Source organism: Sapajus apella, unplaced genomic scaffold (genome assembly GCF_009761245.1).
Source record: "Sapajus apella isolate SASKATOON/1434 unplaced genomic scaffold, GSC_monkey_1.0 scaffold4, whole genome shotgun sequence".
In the NCBI taxonomy this organism is placed as follows: Eukaryota; Metazoa; Chordata; class Mammalia; order Primates; family Cebidae; genus Sapajus; species Sapajus apella.
In genome coordinates this window covers 25,110,676-25,130,070 of record NW_022436944.1, presented here as the reverse complement: position 1 = coordinate 25,130,070, position 19,395 = coordinate 25,110,676, and the positions used below count along the sequence as shown (strand labels likewise).

General features: G+C 42.5%; 1 protein-coding gene across 1 annotated transcript in view; it reads left to right on the top strand.

Annotated features, from left to right (window-relative positions):
• Positions 1-810: 810 nt before the first annotated feature.
• ATP1B3 (ATPase Na+/K+ transporting subunit beta 3) overlaps positions 811-19,395 on the top strand; it is a 56,124-nt gene continuing 37,539 nt past the window's right edge. The window contains exon 1 of the mRNA XM_032264766.1: positions 811-1,582. Coding sequence (XP_032120657.1) covers positions 1,474-1,582 — 109 coding nt within the window. The 5' untranslated portion in view covers positions 811-1,473. The remainder of the gene's footprint in view (positions 1,583-19,395) is intronic.

Genomic DNA, 19,395 nt, shown 5'->3' with positions numbered 1-19,395 from the left:
TTAGCTGAAAATGTAAATGGATTTTGGTTCTTTTCAATGTCACAATGATAAGTTTAGCTTTTTTAATCGTGAAAAAAGCACTTTACAGGAATATATTTTACCACTTTTCCATTTGTGGAAAGTATAATTCATCATTGCTTACTTTGGTAAGAAAAGTGAGGAAAAGGGAAAATTTATTCATTTGCAGGCTGTTTAAACTTCCAGACAGATTATAATTCATTATTCCAAATAATAAGATGGCTGTTACATTTCTTCATAATTTTTATTTGCTAATAAAACGGAGGCAGCGCTTTTCTTTTTTCTAAAAACAAAACAAAACAAAACAATATAAAAACAACAACAACAAAAACCAGCACCTTCTGTGCAAACTCCTATTAAGTCTCTTATCCTGTCGCTGGAGTCTGAGGGCCCCGTACTCGTCAGCTCCATCTCGCGGAGAAAAGCGCTACCCGCACCCTCAGCTCCGCCCAAGGGCCGCGATCTCTGCACGGGAGGATGAAAAGCCGGCGACACTACACAGGCGTGGACCCTCCACGAGTGTCCATTTCTTGTGGGTTAAGAACAGGAGCGTCTGGGCAAAAGCTGGGAGTTTTCGGTTGCCGGGAGCCTTGGGAAAGCACGTATATAGATTTCATTGACAAAGTCAACTGAATCCGGAGAAAAATACTCCATTCACTGGCTTATTTAGAATGGAATTCCCATTGATCCGAGGCTCCGGGTTGAATCCTTAAAACAGGCCAAGCGAAGATGTTCTCGGAACAGCAGTGCACGGTGTACACTGTGGGCGCCCCGCGCGATCCCCCGCAGAGCGTCCTGTAGGAACGGCACAGAGCCCAGAGAGCGCCTGGGGACACCGGGGAGGCAGGTCCGGGAGGGGACGGTTAAGTTCCCCCAAAGAGGACGCCGCGGGCCGACTGGAGTCATTTCCGTGCTCTCCGCGCCTGCCCGCCGCGGGTAGCATCTCCTCAGCGCCCCGGCGCCCGGGAACGCTCGGGAAACCCAGTCCTCCTCCTGAGCAACCTGCGGCGCGGGGACGCCCGCCTTTTGCTATTATTACAAATTTGCGTGCGACTAAACCTTCGGATTTTTAGACGCACTTCTCGCTTCCTCTAACTCGGGCTGAGGGAGCCCCCGAGGCTACTGCGGGGCGGGGCCGGGCCGGGGCTGGGCGGGGCAACCTCGCCGCCTCAGGCAGCGCCCCGACCGCGAGCGGGAGGCGGTGGCGGCGCTGGCCGAGCAGCGCGGGGATTGGTTGCGACCAGCTGAGACGTCAGGCTGCCGCGGCCCAAACGGCCGCCCGGCGCGGCGCGGCGCAGTCGGCTTGAGTACTCCCTGTAACGAGGAGGTGTTCTCGGCTGTCCCACCCTCCCCTGCCGTCGCCGGGCTGCGCCGCCGGAGCAGGGACGCGCCTCCGCTGCCCTCGCCGCCTCCATCCCCGCGGCCGCCGCTCCCCCAGCCGTCCGCGCGCACACCATGACGAAGAACGAGAAGAAGTCCCTCAACCAGTGCCTGGCCGAGTGGAAGCTCTTCATCTACAACCCGACCACCGGAGAGTTCCTGGGGCGCACCGCCAAGAGCTGGGGTGAGCGGGCGGCAGCTGGGCGTCCGGGGCCGGCCACGGTCCGGGGGGTGCCGGGCGGGGTCGGGTGGGAACGGAAAGGCGGGAGGCGGCCCCCCGCGCTGGGGCCCCAGACCGCCCAACCCTAACCCGAGCAGCAGCGGTGCAGCGCGGCCCCATTCATTGCTCGCCGGGCCAGCGGGACTGGCCACCGCTCGCTCCCGAGGCAGCGCGGCCCGCCGCGCCGGTTCCTCCCTCCTAGCCCGGAGTGGGGCGCACGTGCTGCCCGGGCCTCCCGCCCGGCGCGGCGCCGGAAGCCGGGGACCCCTGCCTGGGGCCCGGCCCCGAACGTTCGGTAGCCAAGCTCCCCGGCCTCCTTTGTACGGAGCGCTCCGGCCGGAGAGGCCCTGGCGGAGGCGCCCGGCCCGCTGACTGGTTCGTAGAAGCCAGACCCTGCCCCACTGCAGGGGAGAGGAAATTTCCACTCTCGCCGCTATCTTGTGACTCGTCCACGCTGCCACCCCGACCGGTCGGAAGAGTGAGGCTGAGTGTTAAGTGTGGGTGTGGGTTGCTTAAACGTGTAGCGGTGAGTTAATCACAGAAGTACATTGTACAAGAAAATGCACTTGAATTTGGACAGTGAAAAGGCCCTTAGAAAGGCTGGTTCCTCCCGGATTCCTTTTTAATTAGAGAGGTTTTCTTCCTTACAAATTTGCTTCTTTGGGGAAAGTAAATCCTGTCTGAAAAACACAATTTTTTTTTCCTGTGCCTTCAAAACAGGAGAGTGATGGTTGTATGTTAGCAGCTTTTTTTTTTTTTTCTATGCGTGAGCTCTTTGTTTTAAAATATTTAAACCATCTACCAGGTAGAGCTGCGTTAGGATGCCTTTTTTTTTTTTTTTCCTAAAATTGTATATCAATCTCTGAATACAGGCTAGAGCTTCCTCCCCCCCCCTTATACTAAAGTAAACTAATTTTACCTTTTTAAATCCTTTTGAAACATACTTTGTTAGTGGGTTTTGAAAGACCATTTCTTTCTGACTGGGAGTCAATCTCGAGAGCTTAGAACTATTTGGGCACAACATTTTTAGGAGAAGCATGGAGAAATTAGCTAGGGCTCGGAAAATACACTGTTGCTGCGGACTGGAATGGACTCCTTCAGGGTGAAAAGGCGACTTGAAGTCTTATCACAAGCCGAAAGGGGCCTTGGAGGATTTTTAGCCCAGCCCCCACCTTAGGGATGAGAAAAATGAGACCCAGAGAGGTTATGATTTTTGCCTTGTGTAAAATTACATATTCCACAAAGCCAGGAAAAGAACCCAGTTCTCCTTTAATCCTAGTCCAGCGGTTGTATTATTTACAGATGCCTTGCCTAACTGCATGGTAATCACTCATGATTTTTATTTAAATTGCTGTCTTCTTTTGGGAATCCACTAGTGTGACGAAGAAATAAATCTTGCATCCAGACTTACATGAGAATAAAAGATAAACAATTAAAAAGCTTAATTGCTTGTTTCTAGAGTGTACTGAGTTTTTGCTGAAGACATTTTTGAGTGGTGGAGAGGGATTAATTTTGATAGGCTACCTTCCTCCTTTTCTCCCTTCTCAATTTCCAGAACGGAATAACTCCACTTTGTGTTAGAATGACATTGCTCCCTGCAGATAGTGCTCTTCAACCTTTGTATTATATGACCTAGGACAGAGATTTGATTTTATTGGGTTTATGCATTTAAATAGATAACGTGCACAAATAAGTATAGGGCAATGTATCAGGGCTGTAAAAGTAGTAGGAGTGAAGTTGGGATTCATTTTGGAAGGATTAAGCCAATCCTCTTAAAAATCAATAAGTACTACTCTTATCAGTGAATAGTAAATTTCTTGTTTATCGTGATAATAGTAAGACAATGAAGAATGGCATAAATAGGTGAAAATTAACCATAATCCTGTCCCAGCATAAGGGTATCCCTCTAAGGATAGGTGAGGGAGTTGTGAGAGGAGGCGGAAAGCCATATTCAGCTTGCCAGGCTGTGTACCCTAGAGCATGGTTGGGTCTGCCTGGAGCACCTTCTAGTTCTTGCAAAGGCAAGATCAGTTTGGAGAGCTCTGTGCCTCTGGGGCACAGAGAGGTCTGCCAGGAGAGGTGCCTTTTTCTAATTCTCTTGAAGGAACTGTATGGGCCAGCTGCTGGATCTCATCATACCTCAGAGACACTATTCACATTCTGGTATATATCTTACTGAATTGTGTAAGATTTGCTTTTTTTTAAAACAAAAAGATTATAGTGTTGTTTTACAATCTGAGTATATTGTGGGCATCTTTCCATGTTAATAAAGATCTTTTTTTTTTAGAGACAGGTCTCTGTATAGTCACCCTTTTCACATACATTTTCACAAATTTATTTCTTTGGTAGATAGTTGTACTGATGGGATTTCCAGGCCATTCATATGTACTTTTTACATTTTGAAAATGTGTTTTCGTATGCCTTCCAGGAAGTTTCTAACAGTTTCTTCTCCCAACAGTGTATAGTGGTGTCTCATACCTTCATCAGCACTGAGGCTATTTTTACCTGTGTTATCCCTTTTAAAATCTTACATTTGGGCTGGGCACGGTGGCTCATGCCTGTAATCCCAGCACTTTCAGAGGCCGAGGCGGGCGGATCATGAAGTCAGGAGATCGAGACCATCCTGGGCAACATGGTGAAACCCCGTCTCTACTAAAAATACAAAAATTAGCTGGGCATGGTGGCACATGCCTGAATCTCAGCTACTTGGGGGACTGAGGCTGAGGCAGGAGAATCACTTGAGCCAGGGAGTTGGAGGTTGCAGTGAGGTGAGATCACGCCATTGTACTCCAGCCTGGCAACAGAGTGAGACTCTATCTAAAAAAAAAAAAAAAAAAGAACCCTTACATTTTTTGGGCTGGGGGCAGTGGCTCACGTCTGTAATTCCAGCACTTTGGGAGGCTGAGGTGGGTGGATCACTTGAGGTCAGGAGTTCAAAACCAGCCTGGCCAACATGGTGAAACACCATCTATACCAAAAATACAAAAAAAATTAGCAGGGCATGATGGCACATACCTCGAATCCCAGCTACTCAGGAGACTGAGGCAGGAGAATTGCATGAACCCAGAAGGTGGAGGTTACAGTCAGCCGAGATCACACCACTGTACCCCAATCTGGGTGACAAAGAAGACTCCATTAAAAAAAAAAAAAAAAAAAACCTTACATTTTTTGGTAACAGCTTTTTTTTTTTTTTTGAGACAGCCTTGTTTCATTTTGTAAATTTTTTTTCTAGTTGTCTTTTTGACTTTTTTTTTAATCAAATTTTATGTAGGTGGTGGGAGGAAAAAAATATGTATTCGTTGTAGGTAAGTTGTGGAAGAGAAAAATATCACATCTTTTTTGACCTTGTAAAGTTGCTAGGACTCCTGGTGTGTCTACCCCCAGGATTTTATCATGCATTTAAAATGTACCCCAGTTTTATTTTATACATTTAAGTCTTTGGTATGTTTGTCTCATTTTGACATGAGGTTCCTCTCCAAGTGCATTGGATATGTTAAAAAGCACACATATTTAAAAGTAGTTTTGCTATTTACATTTTGGAGAAAGTGAAAAAATATTGCATGTTACATTGCATTGTCTTAAATATTTAAAACAGCTACATAAAGATTTTGAGTGGCTGCTTTATTGTGTATTTGGCTAAATCACATGAGGTAACTTATGTGTGCGTAAACATTTTGAAACACTTAAGTTACCTCGTGTGATTTTCACAATCACCTAACATGCAACTAGTTGGGTGATCCAAGTGTACTAAGCACTGGTTTTCAAGCTGAAAAGTGAGTATATGTCAGTAACAAATAGTTGCCATTTATGAAAACACAGGACAAAGAAAATTGAGCACCTAGTGGCTGATGTTGCAAAATATTAAATAACTTAAGTGATTGAATACAATTAGAGTCAAATTAATGAAGCTTAGAGATCCTCTAGTGTTATTGAAACTACTAGTTGTGGGCCGTGTGTTGCCATTAACTTTTTTTTTTTTTTTTTTTGAGAGAGGGTTTTTCTTTTTTTTCCCAGGCTGGAGTGCAATGGCATGATCTCGGCTCACCGCAACCTCCGCCTCCTGGGTTCAGGCAATTCTCCTGCCTCAGCCTCCTGAGTAGCTGGGATTACAGGCACGCACCACCATGCCCAGCTAATTTTTGTATTTTTAGTAGAGACGGGGTTTCACCATGTTGACCAGGATGGTCTCGATCTCTTGACCTCGTGATCTACCCGCCTCGGCCTCCCAAAGTGCTGGGATTACAGGCGTGAGCCACCGTGCCTGGCCAACATTTTTTTAATGATGAAATCGAGTAGTAAAAATATGTTTATTTTACCTAATAGGTTTTTCTATCTAAAAAAAAAAAAAAAAAGTATTGTTTCATGAAATTTTTGTGTGTTTTGCATATACAGATAACCCCAATGTAAACTGTATTTGTTACTTTGGCTCATAGTCCAAAAACTCTTGAAAGCCAGTAATCTAACCCAGTGCCCTCATTTCATAGGTGGCAAAATTAAACCTATGGGTCATCTGATTTGCCAGAATTCACTCAGTGAGTTAGTGATAGAATCCTTGGGCCTTCGGACTCCAAGGCCAGAGCTTTTAAAACAAAAATAAAAAACAAGGCCAGACACAGTGGCCCACGCCTGTAATCCCAGCACTTTGGGAGGCTGAAGCAGGCGGATCACCTGAGGTCAGGAGTTTAAGACCAGCCTGGCCAACGTGGTGAAACTCCATCTCTAATAAAAGTACAAAAATTAGCTGTGTGTGGTAGTGGGTACCTGTAATCCCAGCTACTCAGGAAGGTGAGGCAGGAGAATCGTGTGAACCCAGGAGGTGGAGGTTGCAGTGAGCTGACATTGCACTACTGCACTCCAGCCTGGGCAGCAAGAGTGAGACTCTGCCTCAAAAAAAATAACAAAAAATAAAACAAAAATAAATAAAGAAAAACTAACTATGTCATGATGTGTTGTCATTTAATGACATCTACTTGTGGGCTTCTTTGGGGTTCATTATCTTTATTGAGGTGGTCTGTCAGTAAATTTATTAACATTAACTTTAAGTCACGGATTTCCAAGCCTAGTCAGAATTCTTAACCAAAACTTGGCACCTATATTTTGTTTGTGTGCCTTTTCTTTTACTGTAGGTCCATGAAGTGCCATTTTTTCTTTTCTCAGTCACTCCTGGGTCATGGCTCAATAATTGCTCTGCTTTGGAGATCAGACTTCATCCCATCTGGGGCGTCTGACAGTAGGGGAGAGGGCAGATGTGTTTATTTTCCAGTGTCACATAGTTGTTGTAAGATGGTGTTCTTTGTCCTGTGGAGTGTGCCATTAACCCATTTATGCTGGAGGTTGAAATTTTTTGAATTTTTGCAATCAGACCTTGGCAATGATCTTGAGCAGTAGGATGTAACTCCCACATGCTTAGCGTTCCAATAATGGAACACTAGGCATAAATAGAAGTTTTACAAACTTTATAAAAATACACCTCACTGGGAAAGTAACAGGACTTGCCTTACCCTATGTGCAGGCTGTAAATGCAGGCCAGTGGTACATGTGACAGCAGCAGAAGAGCAGGGCAGGTACTGAGCCATCATCTAGCAGGAGAAAGTACTTCCTGGATTGTCCAGAAAGTAGTCCTGTGGTGGGAGGGAGAGAAAGGGAAAGTTTATGTGTTGTGTTACAATACCATTGTAATTATGGTAGTATGTGTGCTTTGAGATTACTAAAGAGCAACATCTCCCCACCCCTGAAGTAATTTTATTTCTTTGAAATTTACTTTTAGATTTATATCTATACAATTAAACTAGTTGTATTGAAAGAAATCTTAAAAGCCCTCCTATCTATAGTAACAACTTTTCCATGATTTTATCATCATTTGATTAAGGACCAATCATTTAACACTGATTGTGAAATAGGAGGAAACACTCATTTAACCTTGAAAGATAAATTTACTATTTTCCAATTTTACATTCATTCATCTTTACAGGTGAAGTAAAGTCACCTGTAATCTTTAACCACTTAATATAACCACTGTTAACATTTTATGTCTTTTTCCTATGTATAAATAAGTTTTAAACATACCTAAATAAAATTTTAAAATGCTTAGTTACATACGTGATCTTATCATTTAACGTTTAAGGAGAATGGTCTTTATTCCTCTGCCTTTTTCCTAAATGCTGATGTGCTGGAGGTGTCCTTGGCTCTGTTTGTCACCTTTGTGGTGACCGTGCATACTTCCTGTTGAATTTATCTAGTCTGATGGCTTAGTTACTATGTCTGTTGGGACTCCCAAATCTGCATATCTAATCATATGCCTTTCTTAAGAGTTTTGCCTCTTGTTGCCCAAGTGCTTTTGGGCCAAGTGGAGTACAGTGGTGCAATCTCTGCACACCACAACCTCCGCCTCCCCAGTTGAAGCAATTCTCCTGCCTCTGCCTCCCAAATAACAGGAATTACAGGCATGTACCACCACACTGGGCTAATTTTGTATTTTTAGTAGAGACAGGGTTTCTCCATGTTGGGCAGGCTGGTCTCAAATTCCCAACCTCAGGTGATCCATCTGCCTCAGCCTCCCAAAGTGCTGGGATCACAGGCATGAGCCATGCGCCTGGCCTGACTTCTTTTTTTTTTTTTTTTTTTTTTTTTGAGACGGAGTTTCGCTCTTGTTACCCAGGCTGGAGTGCAATGGCGCGATCTCGGCTCACCGCAACCTCCGTCTCCTGTGTTCAAGCAATTCTCCTGCCTCAGCCTCACGAGTAGCTGGGACTACAGGCGTGCGCCACCATGCCCAGCTAATTTTTGTATTTTTAGTAGAGACGGGGTTTCACCATGTTGACCAGGATGGTCTCGATCTCTTGACCTCGTGATCCACCCGCCTCGGCCTCCCAAAGTGCTGGGATTACAGGCTTGAGCCACCGCGCCCGGCCCGACTTCTTAATGTTATTGTAACCACCTGCCTATCAGAAATCTACAGTTAGATGTTTCATAGGTATCTCTTCATGTAAATCTGTGTTCTCAAGGGCTCCTTAGCATGACATACAAACTCTTTAAAATCTCAGTGGCTTACTTCTCTTCTGTCATCTGTCTCTACCATTCTACCTAGTTATTTCCTATCCCTTCTGGGCCATTTCCCAGCTTCTGGGCCTCTCATCCCTATGTTCAGTGTTGGCCTGGCTACTCAGATGTCGGCTTTGATAGTCTTATCTCTGGAAAACATCTTTGAACTCCTCTTTGCATTAAGCCCAGGTGCAGTGGCTCTTGCCTATAATCCCAGCACTTTGGAAAGCTGAGATGGGCAGATCGCTTGTGGCCAGGAGTTTGAAATCAGCCTGGGCAACATGGTGAAACCCTATTACTACTAAAAATACAAAAAATTAGCCAATTAGGCCGGGCGCGGTGGCTCACGCTTGTAATCCCAGCACTTTGGGAGGCCGAGGCGGGTGGATCACGAGGTCAAGAGATCGAGACCATCCTGGTCAACATGGTGAAACCCCGTCTCTACTAAAAATACAAAAATTAGCTGGGCATGGTGGCGCACGCCTGTAGTCCCAGCTACTCGTGAGGCTGAGGCAGGAGAATTGCTTGAACACAGGAGACGGAGGTGCAGTGAGCTATAATTGTGCCACTGCATTCCAGCCTGGGTGGCAGAGTTAGGCCCTATCTTAAAAAAAAAAAAAAAAAGACCCACATAAATAAATAAAAGACAGCTTTTTTTTTTTTTCTGTCATAGCATTTATAACTTTATATATTGTTGTTGTTGCCTGTTTACTAGACTATAATCTTCTTACTCATGTCTTGTTCCTCTTTGATTCTATAACCCCTAGCCTGTCCTAGCACTTACTAGGAGTGTAGTACAAACTGGTCGAATGAATGAACAATCCTAAGAATGTTTCAGTGAAGTTAGTCTTCTGCAACATTGTTTTTAACATCTTCACAGCATTTGACGGTATTGACGTACCATAGTATAATCGTACCCCCAACATTTGAGCATTTTCCTTTTTCTTTGAGTACTGATGGATTTTCATGGAAGTTCGGTGTTCAAAAGAAACTTAGCGATTATTTCACTTAACTTTCTCATTGGTGACTCAGCTGGGTTTGTGGCATGCCTGGATCATGCATCTGATCATAGTGATAGAACCAGAGCTTTTATTTAGGTTTCCTTCCTGCTTTGTTGCTCTTTTCAGCTTCTTATACTGCTTTTGTGAAACCCTCAAGTCTTTTTTTCTTTTAACTTACCTGCTCTCAATTTAATGTGGGTTTACTTAATAGTGCCCTTCTTTTCTTATGGGGTGCTATTACTAATAATATTAATGAAAATATTTTTTTAATGTACTAACCTATCACATACATGTTTAAACTTTGTAACTGAGTCATTTGTGGAACTGGCTCTTATTCGTGGCTTCTCAGGATTTTGCTGGTGCCATGGGTAAGATATGACTTTGGAACTGACCTTCCTGCAAGGCTTGGGTTGCTTTTCTTTTGGTTGTAGCCTGTGTTGGCAGTATCTGGCCCATAAAACGTGGCACCTTACGTACTGCTGCTCCCACTCCCTAGCTCTCTAGCCATTCTTTTCCTAGTTCCTTCCTGTTTGCTCTTCCTGTGTTCTAAATGTATGTGATGGTTAATATTATTGAGTGTCAACTTGATTGGATTGAAGGATAGAAAGTATTGATCCTGGGTATGTCTGTGAGGGTGTTGCCAAAGGAGATTAACATTTGAGTCAATGGGCTGTGAAAGGCAGGCCCACCCTTAATTGGGTGGGCACCACCTAATCAGCTGCCAGCGAATATAAAGCAGGCAGAAAAAATGTGAAACTCAAGGAGGTGTGTGTGTGTGTGTGTGTGTGTGTGTGTGTGTGTATGTGTATGTATACACACACACTGTCCTTTTAGGTCCTAATACAATGTGTATTTCTCAGGTGCTGTCTTTGGCCTTGTTTTCCTTACTTACTCTGTCCTTTTAGGTCCTAATACAATGTGTATTTCTCAGGTGCTGTCTTTGGCCTTGTTTTCCTATTTCCTGGCAATGTCATATAACAACTGCAAAGATCATTCACAGATTTTTTTACTGGTTGAAATCTCTCAGGTTCCAGGCCCCCATTTGATCTCAGTTGCTTTCTGCATATCCCACAAACCTAAGATTGTGAGGCTTAGATGTCTTAACTAACTCTCTAACTCTGATACCATAACATCATCTGGTAAATAGCTCATTTCCCTTCCTCCACTGAAGTTTTGTATTGCTCCTGTTTTTGCAGTTTTAAAAAACAGCTTCACTATCCTTTCTGTCATCTAGGCTCCAGACTTACCCAAATTGTGCCAGTCCTATTCGATAACATCTCTCAAATCTCTTGAATCTTTGTGGCCCATACCCCCATTACTAGTACTACAATTATTTCAGTAATTAATTTTCTTTCACCTATTTACCATTTTCTCTTTACCTCCATCAAGTGAAAGCACACACTCAGAGAACACCCGGGAAGCTCATTTTTCCTAGCTTTGTAACCCTAGCCACCTGTTCTAAATTTCGTTAACACTCCCACCAACCTTGTCCTCATTTGATCAAGATCAGGTAGTGCCTTTTCTTTTTTCTTTTTGTTTTCTTTTCCTTTTTTTGAGGCTGAGTTTCACTCTTGTTGCCCAGACTGGAGTGCAATGGTGCAATCTCAGCTCACTACAGCCTCTTCCTCCTGGGTTCAAGCGAGACTCTTGTCTTGGCCTCCAGAGTAACTGGGATTACAGGCGCATGCCACCACACTCAGCTGATTTTTGTATTTTTGGTAGAGATGGGGTTTCATCATACTGGTCAGGCTGGTCTCGAACTTCTAACCTCAGGTGATCCACCCGCCTTGGCCTCCCAAAGTGCTGGGATTATAGGCATGAGTCACCAGGCCCAGCCAGATAGTGCCTTTTCTTGTAAACTCTGATTAAAAACCTAAAGCACCAGATGAAGATCTTTGTAATTTTTTCACAGCTGTTCCAGCTTCAAATAGACCATTGGCTTTCCAACTTTTATCTGTTGCTTTAAATACACACACACACACACACACACACCCACCCCTGTAGTGTTGCTGACCCTGGGGAAATTGGGCTCTTAACTACTGATGCATCACCAATAAGACCCAAAGAGTCAGTGAGAATCATTGTGACTTAAGCAATGTAACCTACTATCAGGTTATTTCTAAGACTGCAGCTTTGATCATATTACTCTCTATACCCCAAAACTGTGTTTGGATTCCCACTGCTTCCAGAAAGTTTAGGTAAGCTCCAGACAGCCTGGTATTCCAGGTTTATTGTATGTGGGCTTGGAGCTGTTTCCAACCCTAAATAACCTCATTTCCCACCTTGCTCACACCCCATTACACACCGTATGTCATAGCCACATGGATGTATCTGAGACCCTTGATCTGGAACCCCTGTCTGTTTCTTCCCCGTCTCTTCATTCTCTGCACGTGAATTCTTCCCTATTTCACAGACCTAGCTTCAGTGCTGGCTCTGCCGTAAGCCTTCTCTGATACGTTCAGGTGGAAATAATACCACTTATTTCCTATAGCATCTAGAATTTTGTATCTGTACATAAAGGCATAATTCTCTTAACTAGCTCACAATGACTCTGCTCTACTAAATTTCTAGTTGATTTTTTAAGTTTTCAGATAGGACATCATAATAAAAAGTGAAGTGGTAGGCTTATATATTTTTACTTGATATATCTTAGAAGTATACCATTATACTGAAAAGATGACCAGATAGGCCTCGTAGACCTAAATTCTAGTTCCACATCTCTGTCAAAGCTTAGATAACTCAAAATCTCTTAGCTTTGTTTCCTCTATAAAAGAAAAAAGTTTAGCCAGGCATGATGGCTCATGCCTTTAAGCCCAGCACTTTGGGAGGACTTTAGGCCAGGAATTCAAGACCAGCCTGGATGACATAGGGAGACCCCATCTCTACAAAAAATAATTTTTAAAAAATTAGTTGGCTGTGGTAGTGCACACCTGTGGTCCTAGCTACTCAGGAGGTTGAGGCTGGACAATCACTTGAGCCTGGGATGTCGAGGCTGCAGTGAGCCATGATTGTGCCACTGCATTCCAGCCTGGGTGACCCGAGTGAGACCCTACTTCAAAAAAAAAAAGAAAAAAAGTTATATGAGATAGCTTCAAATGTGACTTTGAAATTGCAGACTAAGCCTACCTATATAAATGTTTTAGAATAGGAGGCAGCAGGCTTCAAAGGACCACATGTTATTTTAGGCTTTGCCGGCCGCATGGTGTCTGGTGCAACTACTTAACTCCACTACTGTAGCTTGAAATTGGCCATAGACAATATGTAAACTGATGGGCCTGGCTAGCATTTTATTTACAAAAACAGCAGCAGTCACTAAGTGCTATATTGGAGATTTGTGTATTTCACTGAATATGCTTTTTTTTTTTTTCAATTCTAGTTAACACGCATGCCGAATTGTTTTTTGATGTTTGCAACTTGAAACGATCTTAAAAATGAGATAAGTACAGTAAAATGTTAACTGCAGAATCTTGATGGGTTTTTTGAGTGTTCACTTTTAGGTTTCATTCAACTTTGCTGTGCATGTGTAAATATTCCTGGAGTGCTGCAGAACATGAATATATTCAGCTGTTTTTCTCTACCTCCTTCACTAGTCTCAGAGTGTTTCCTACAAATGATTATCAGTTTTCCTGTTCATTTTTCAGCACCACTTTTATATATGTTTATAAACATGTTCATCTGTATATGTGGAGTATGTAGAAATAAGTAGGTTCTAGTCTACCTCTACATGAGTAATAGGAAGCTCTTATGTTTTGAAATTTGATTTTTTGTCACTTAATATGTCTTGGCTGTACGTATAGGTTTGTCTCATTCTTTTTCATAGCATAATGTATTAGTCCATATTCACACTGCTACATAAAGAACTACCTGAGACTGGGTAATTTATAAAGAGGTATAATTGACTCACATGATATGGCTTGGCTGTGTCCCCACCCAAATCTCATCATGAATTGTAGCTCCCATAATCCCTGAATGTCATGGGAGGAGCTCAGTGGGAGGTAATTGAATCATGGGGGCAGGTCTTTCCTGTGCTCTTCTCGTGATAGTGAGTAAGTCTCATGAGATCTGATGGTTTTTATAAATGGGAGTTCCCCTGCACATGCTCTCTTGCCTGCCGACATGTAATATGTGACTTTGCTCCTCATTCACCTTCTGCCATGATTGTGAGGACTCCCCAGCCATGTGGAACTGTGAGTCAGTTAAATCTCTTTCCTTTATAAATTATCCAGTCTCCGGTATATCTTTATTACCAGTGTGAGAACGAACTAATACACTCACAGTTCCGTGTGACTGGGAAGGCCTCAGGAAACTTACAGTCATGGCAGAAGGGGAAGCAAGGCACTTCTTACATGGTGGCAGGAGAGAGAGAGCCAAGAGGGAAGTGCCACACACTTTGCAACAACCAGACTCATGATAACTCTCTGTTACGAGAACAGCAGGGGGGACGTCTGCCCTTTATGATTCAGTCACCAGGACCCTCCTCCAACATGTGGGGATTACAATTTGAGATGAGATTTGGGTGGGGCACAAAAACAAATCATATCACATAATGTTCCATAGTGTAGAGATTCTACTTTAGAATATATATATTTCTTTTTGATGAACATTTAAATTGTTTCCAATTTTTATCTTAAAGATTGCTACAGTGCAACTTTTTTTGAGACAGTCTGCCTGTGTTGCCCAGGCTGGAGTGGAGTGGCATGATCTCGGCTCAGTGCAACCTCTGCCTCCCAGGTTCAAGCTGTTCTCCTGCTTCTGGGACTACAGGCGCCTGCCTCCACTCCCAGCCAATTTTTTTTGTACTTTTAGTAGAGATAGGGCTTCACTAGTTGGCCAGGCTAGTCTTGAACTCCTGACTTCATGATCCGCCTGCCTCAGCCTCCCAAAGTGCTGGGATTACAGGCATGAGCTACTATGCCTGGCCTACAGCGTAACTTTTTATCTAGAGTAGATAAACTGAGAAATGGAATTGCCAGTTTATAATATATATTTATTTTTATTATTAATACATCATTCTGTCTGGGTGCTGTGGCTCATGCCTGTAATCCCACCACTTTGGGAGGCCGAGGCCGGTGGATCACCTGAGGTCAGGAGTTCAACACCAGTCTGGCCAACATGGTGAAATCCCCATCTCTACTAAAAACACAAAACTTAAACTTAGCAGGGCATGGTGGGCGCCTGTAATCCCAGCTACTTGAGAGAATCACTTGCACTTGGGAGGTGGAGGTTGCAGTGAGCCAAGACTGTGCCACTACATTCCAGCTGGGGCAAGAAGAGCAAGACTGTCTTAAAAAATATTTATATATATCTCCAAAGAAGCTGTACCAGTTTATACTCCCACCAGCAGTGGATAAAAGTACCTGTTTCTCTTCAAGCAGTAGATATTATAACAATATTGTACAATTATATAAAAATGTTACACAGTTTTTTTCTATTTTTATAGGATGCTGGTATCTATCTGGTTGGTTTAATTTGTAATTTCTTCAATATTTTTATATTTGCTCAATTTTATTTTATTTATTTATTTTTATTTTATTTTGAGACGGAGTGTTGCCCTGTTGCCTAGGCTAGAGTGCAGTGGTGCGATCTCAGCTTACTACAACCTCCGCCTCCTGGGTTCAAGCAATTCTGCCTCAGCCTCCCGAGGAGCTGGGACTACAGGCATGTGCTACTACGCCTGGCTAAGTTTTTTCTGTATTTTTAGTAGAGACGGGGTTTCACCGTGTTAGCCAGGATGGTCTCGATCTCCTGACCTTGTGATCCACCCACCTCGGCCTCCCAAATTGCTGGGATTACAGGCATGAGCCATCGAGCCTGGCCTCAATTTTGATTTTTAAAAAATGCCTGTTACTAAATTTTTTATTTACTTTTTTGAGACAGGATGTGGCTCAGTCACCCTGGCTGGAGTACAGTGGCGTGATCTTGGCTCACTGCAGCCTCTACCTCCTGGGCTCAGCTGATTCTCTTGCTTCAGCCTCCCAAGTAGCTGGGACTACCTCTGTATGCCACCACACCTGGCTAATTTTTATATTTTTGTTTTGTTTGGGGTTTTTTTCTTTTTCTTTTTCTTTTTTTCTTTTCTTTTCTTTTTTTTTTTGAGATGGAGTCTCACTGTGTTGCCCTGGACTATAGTGGCACGATTTTGGCTCACTGCAACCTTCACCTCCTAGATTCAAGCCATTCTTCTGCCTCAGCCTCCCAAGGAGCTGGGATTACAGGCACTCACCACTATGTCCAGCTAATTTTTGTATTTTTAGTAAAGATGGGATTTCATCATGTTGGCCAGGCTGGTCTTGAACTCTTGACCTCAAGTGATCTGCCTGCCCCAGCCTCCTCAAGTGCTAGGATTACATGTGTGAGCCACCACACTGGCCTAATTTTTGTATATTTAATAGAGACTGGATTTCACCATGTTGCCCAGGCTGGTCTCAAACTCCTGAGCTGAAGTCTGCTTCGCCTACCAAAGTGCTGGGATTACAGGCTTGAGTCACAGACCCCAGCCAGTGTTATGTTCTTACTGGTTAAAAGAAATTTTGATATACTTTGAGTGTTAAGCCTTTATTATAAATATTTTTCATGGACTCTTTTTCATCTTTTTGCTGTCTTGTCTCTTACTCTTATTTTGATTTCTTTTTTAAATTGTAATGGTTTTAAGTGAACATTATCACAGACTTAACAGTCTTCTGTAGGCTTTTCTTAATCACTTTTCCCCATATGTTGTATAATCTATTTCCTCACTGATTTGAATTGGCAACTTTGTTACATGAAAAATTTCATTTTATATGGATTCCTTTATTGTTGATTTGTTGATCCTTATCTTGATTCCTGTATCATCACACTGTATAGTATTTAGGCTTTATATACATGATTGTAAAGTAAAATAAATGTATACATTTTGTGTCAATACTGTCTGTTCAGTTTTAGTATCCAAATAGTGCAAGCCTTATAAAAACCATTAAGGTCACCTGTAGAGCATACAAAAAGAATAGTTCATATATAGAAAGTAGTCTGTTCTTTGCATTTTGAGAGAACCAGCTAAAGTAAAGCCATTTGGACTTGGTGCCTCTTTTAGGGGTAAAGCTCTATTTTTTGTAAAAACGTACAGTTTGAACATTTTAGTTTTTCTAAAATTTTGTATTTCATCTCTTTTCACATTTACTACTTGAAAACATTTATTGATCAAATTATCATTTAAATTTATTGAATGGTTTTGTCATGATTTTTTATTACATTTTGTGTCCATTAACTTGTGTTTTTATCTTAAATCTGTCCTACTTTCTTTAAATTTATTTTAGTCTTGAGCTAAATATCTGGCTTTTTTGTTAGTCATATATTTTAATGAATGCATTTAAGGCTATGGATTCAACTTTTGAGTTCTGCCCTGATTACATTATTGTTTTGAATATTTCAATGTGTTTTTATTGACTTTTTAATTCAAGGATTAAGATACAATTTTTAAATTTTGTATTGTTAATTTCTAATGTGTTTATTTTGAAATGTTAGAGAATATGGCCCCTTTTTTTTATATATATATATTTTTTAGTTTTGAATTGTGTTTTGTTTTTGTAATGTAAACTGACTTCATGGTCAGTTTTGGGGTAGTGTTCCAGGTTTGTAGAGAGTATATTTTTTGGTGACTACAAATTTCTACTAACTGCTGCATTTTAAAAATACATATTGCCCTTTCTGTTGTTCTTTACTCAATCTGTGGGTTTCTAGAGAGATATGTTAACATCTCTGGTCAGGAATGTGGTGAATTTTTGCTTTAATCATTTGAAGCCACTTGGCATCACAAAGGTTCATGGCTATTATACTGTATCTTCTTGATGTGTTTTTGCTTTTATTAAATACATAGTGTCTTCACCCTTGCAAATGCGTTTCGACTTGAATTCTAGTTTACATAGAGTAATAATGCCATATTTGCATTTCCTTTTGTTAGCCAAGAACTTGAAAGAAACATTTTCCTGTTTCTTTGAACCATTGGTGTTTTAATTTTAGGTTGTCTTCTATAACAGCATTAAGTGGATTTTTTAACTGATTCTGATAATGTCCACTTTTAAATTATTCCTGCCATATTATTGGCATTTTAATTTTAGATTGTTACTGAATATAGGCCAGGTGCAGTGACACAAACCTGTAATCCCAGCTACCCGGGAGGCTGAGGCGCAAGTATCGCTTGAACCAGGAGGCAGAGATTGCAGCAAGCGAAGTTGGAGCCACTGCACTCCAGCCTGGGTGACAGTGAGACTCTCAACAACAAAAAAAAGTTATTGAATATAAACAAATTTAAAACTTTAGCCTTATGTAATATACAAACACAGTGACAAGATCATTGGCTGCCTGGTAAAGGATGTAGATTGCAAAGGGGCACAAGGAGCCTTTTGGATGTGATGGTAATGTTCTGTATCTTTAATGGAGTGGTAACTTCACAGATTATACAGCTGTCAAAACTTACTGGAATCGTACACCTGAAATGGGTGAAATACACTATATGCAAATTATTCTTCCAAATTGTTAAGACAAAGCAATTAAAACATCTTATTTAGATGTTACTTAGCAGATTTTGCTCACCATTGCCTTTCATAGTTTTCCTCTTTGCCTTAGTGTATGTCTGTATGTCGAATCATGCACTATGTTTTTATCCAGGGAAGGGTCTGTCATAGGAGATGACAGTTCCCCTGTGTGTTATTGTGTCTTTTTTCTTTTCTTCTCTTTTTAAGACAGTCTCTTACTGTTGCCCGGGCTGGTGTGCAATGGCACAATCTTGGCCTACTGCCACCTCCGCCTCCTGTGTTCAAGCGATTCTCCTGCCTCAGTCTCTCTAGTAGCTGGGATTACAGGTGCCTGCCACCACACCCAGCTGATTTTTTTGTATTTTTGTATTTTTAGTAGAGACAGGGTTTCACCATGTTGCTCAAGCTGGTCTCGAACTACTGACCTCATGATCCACCCACCTCAGCCTTCCAAAGTTCTGGGATTACAGGTGTGACTCACCATGCCAGCCATTTCTTATTTATTTATGTATTTATTAACATTCCCACCAGCAGGATGTGAGAATTTCAGTTGCTCTACTTCTGGGTCATTACGTGGTGTGGTCAGTCTTTAAAAATTTCTAGCATTCTGGTGGGTATGTAGTGGTAACTCATTATAGTTTTGATTTGTCCTTCCCTGGTGACTAATGATTTGGAACACCTTTTTTATGGGCTTACTTTTACCATCCTTATATCTTATTGAAGTCTCTGTTCAGATCTTTTGCATGTTTCAAAAAATGTATCTTGGTCTGGGCATGGTGGCTCACATCTGTAATCCCAGCACTTCGGGAGGCCAAAGTGGGAGGATCACTTGAGCCCAGGAGTTTGAGAGCAGAGTGGATGCCAGAGCAAGACTCTCGGCTGGGCATGGGGGCTCACGCCTGTAATCCTAGCACTTAGGGAGGCCAAGACAGGAGGATCACTTAAAATCAGGACTTCAAGACCAGCCTGGCCAACATGGTGAAACCCTGTCTACTAAAAATTTTTTTATTTTATTTTATTTATTTTTATTTATTTTATTGCATTTTAGGTTTGGGGGTACGTGTGAAGAACATGCAAGATTATTGCATAGGTACACACGTGGCAGTGTGATTTGCTGCCTTCCTCCCCATCACCTATATGTGGCATTTCTCCCCATGCTATCTCTCCCCAACTCCCCACCCCCCACTGACCCTCCCCTATTTCCCCCCAACTGACCCCAGTGTGT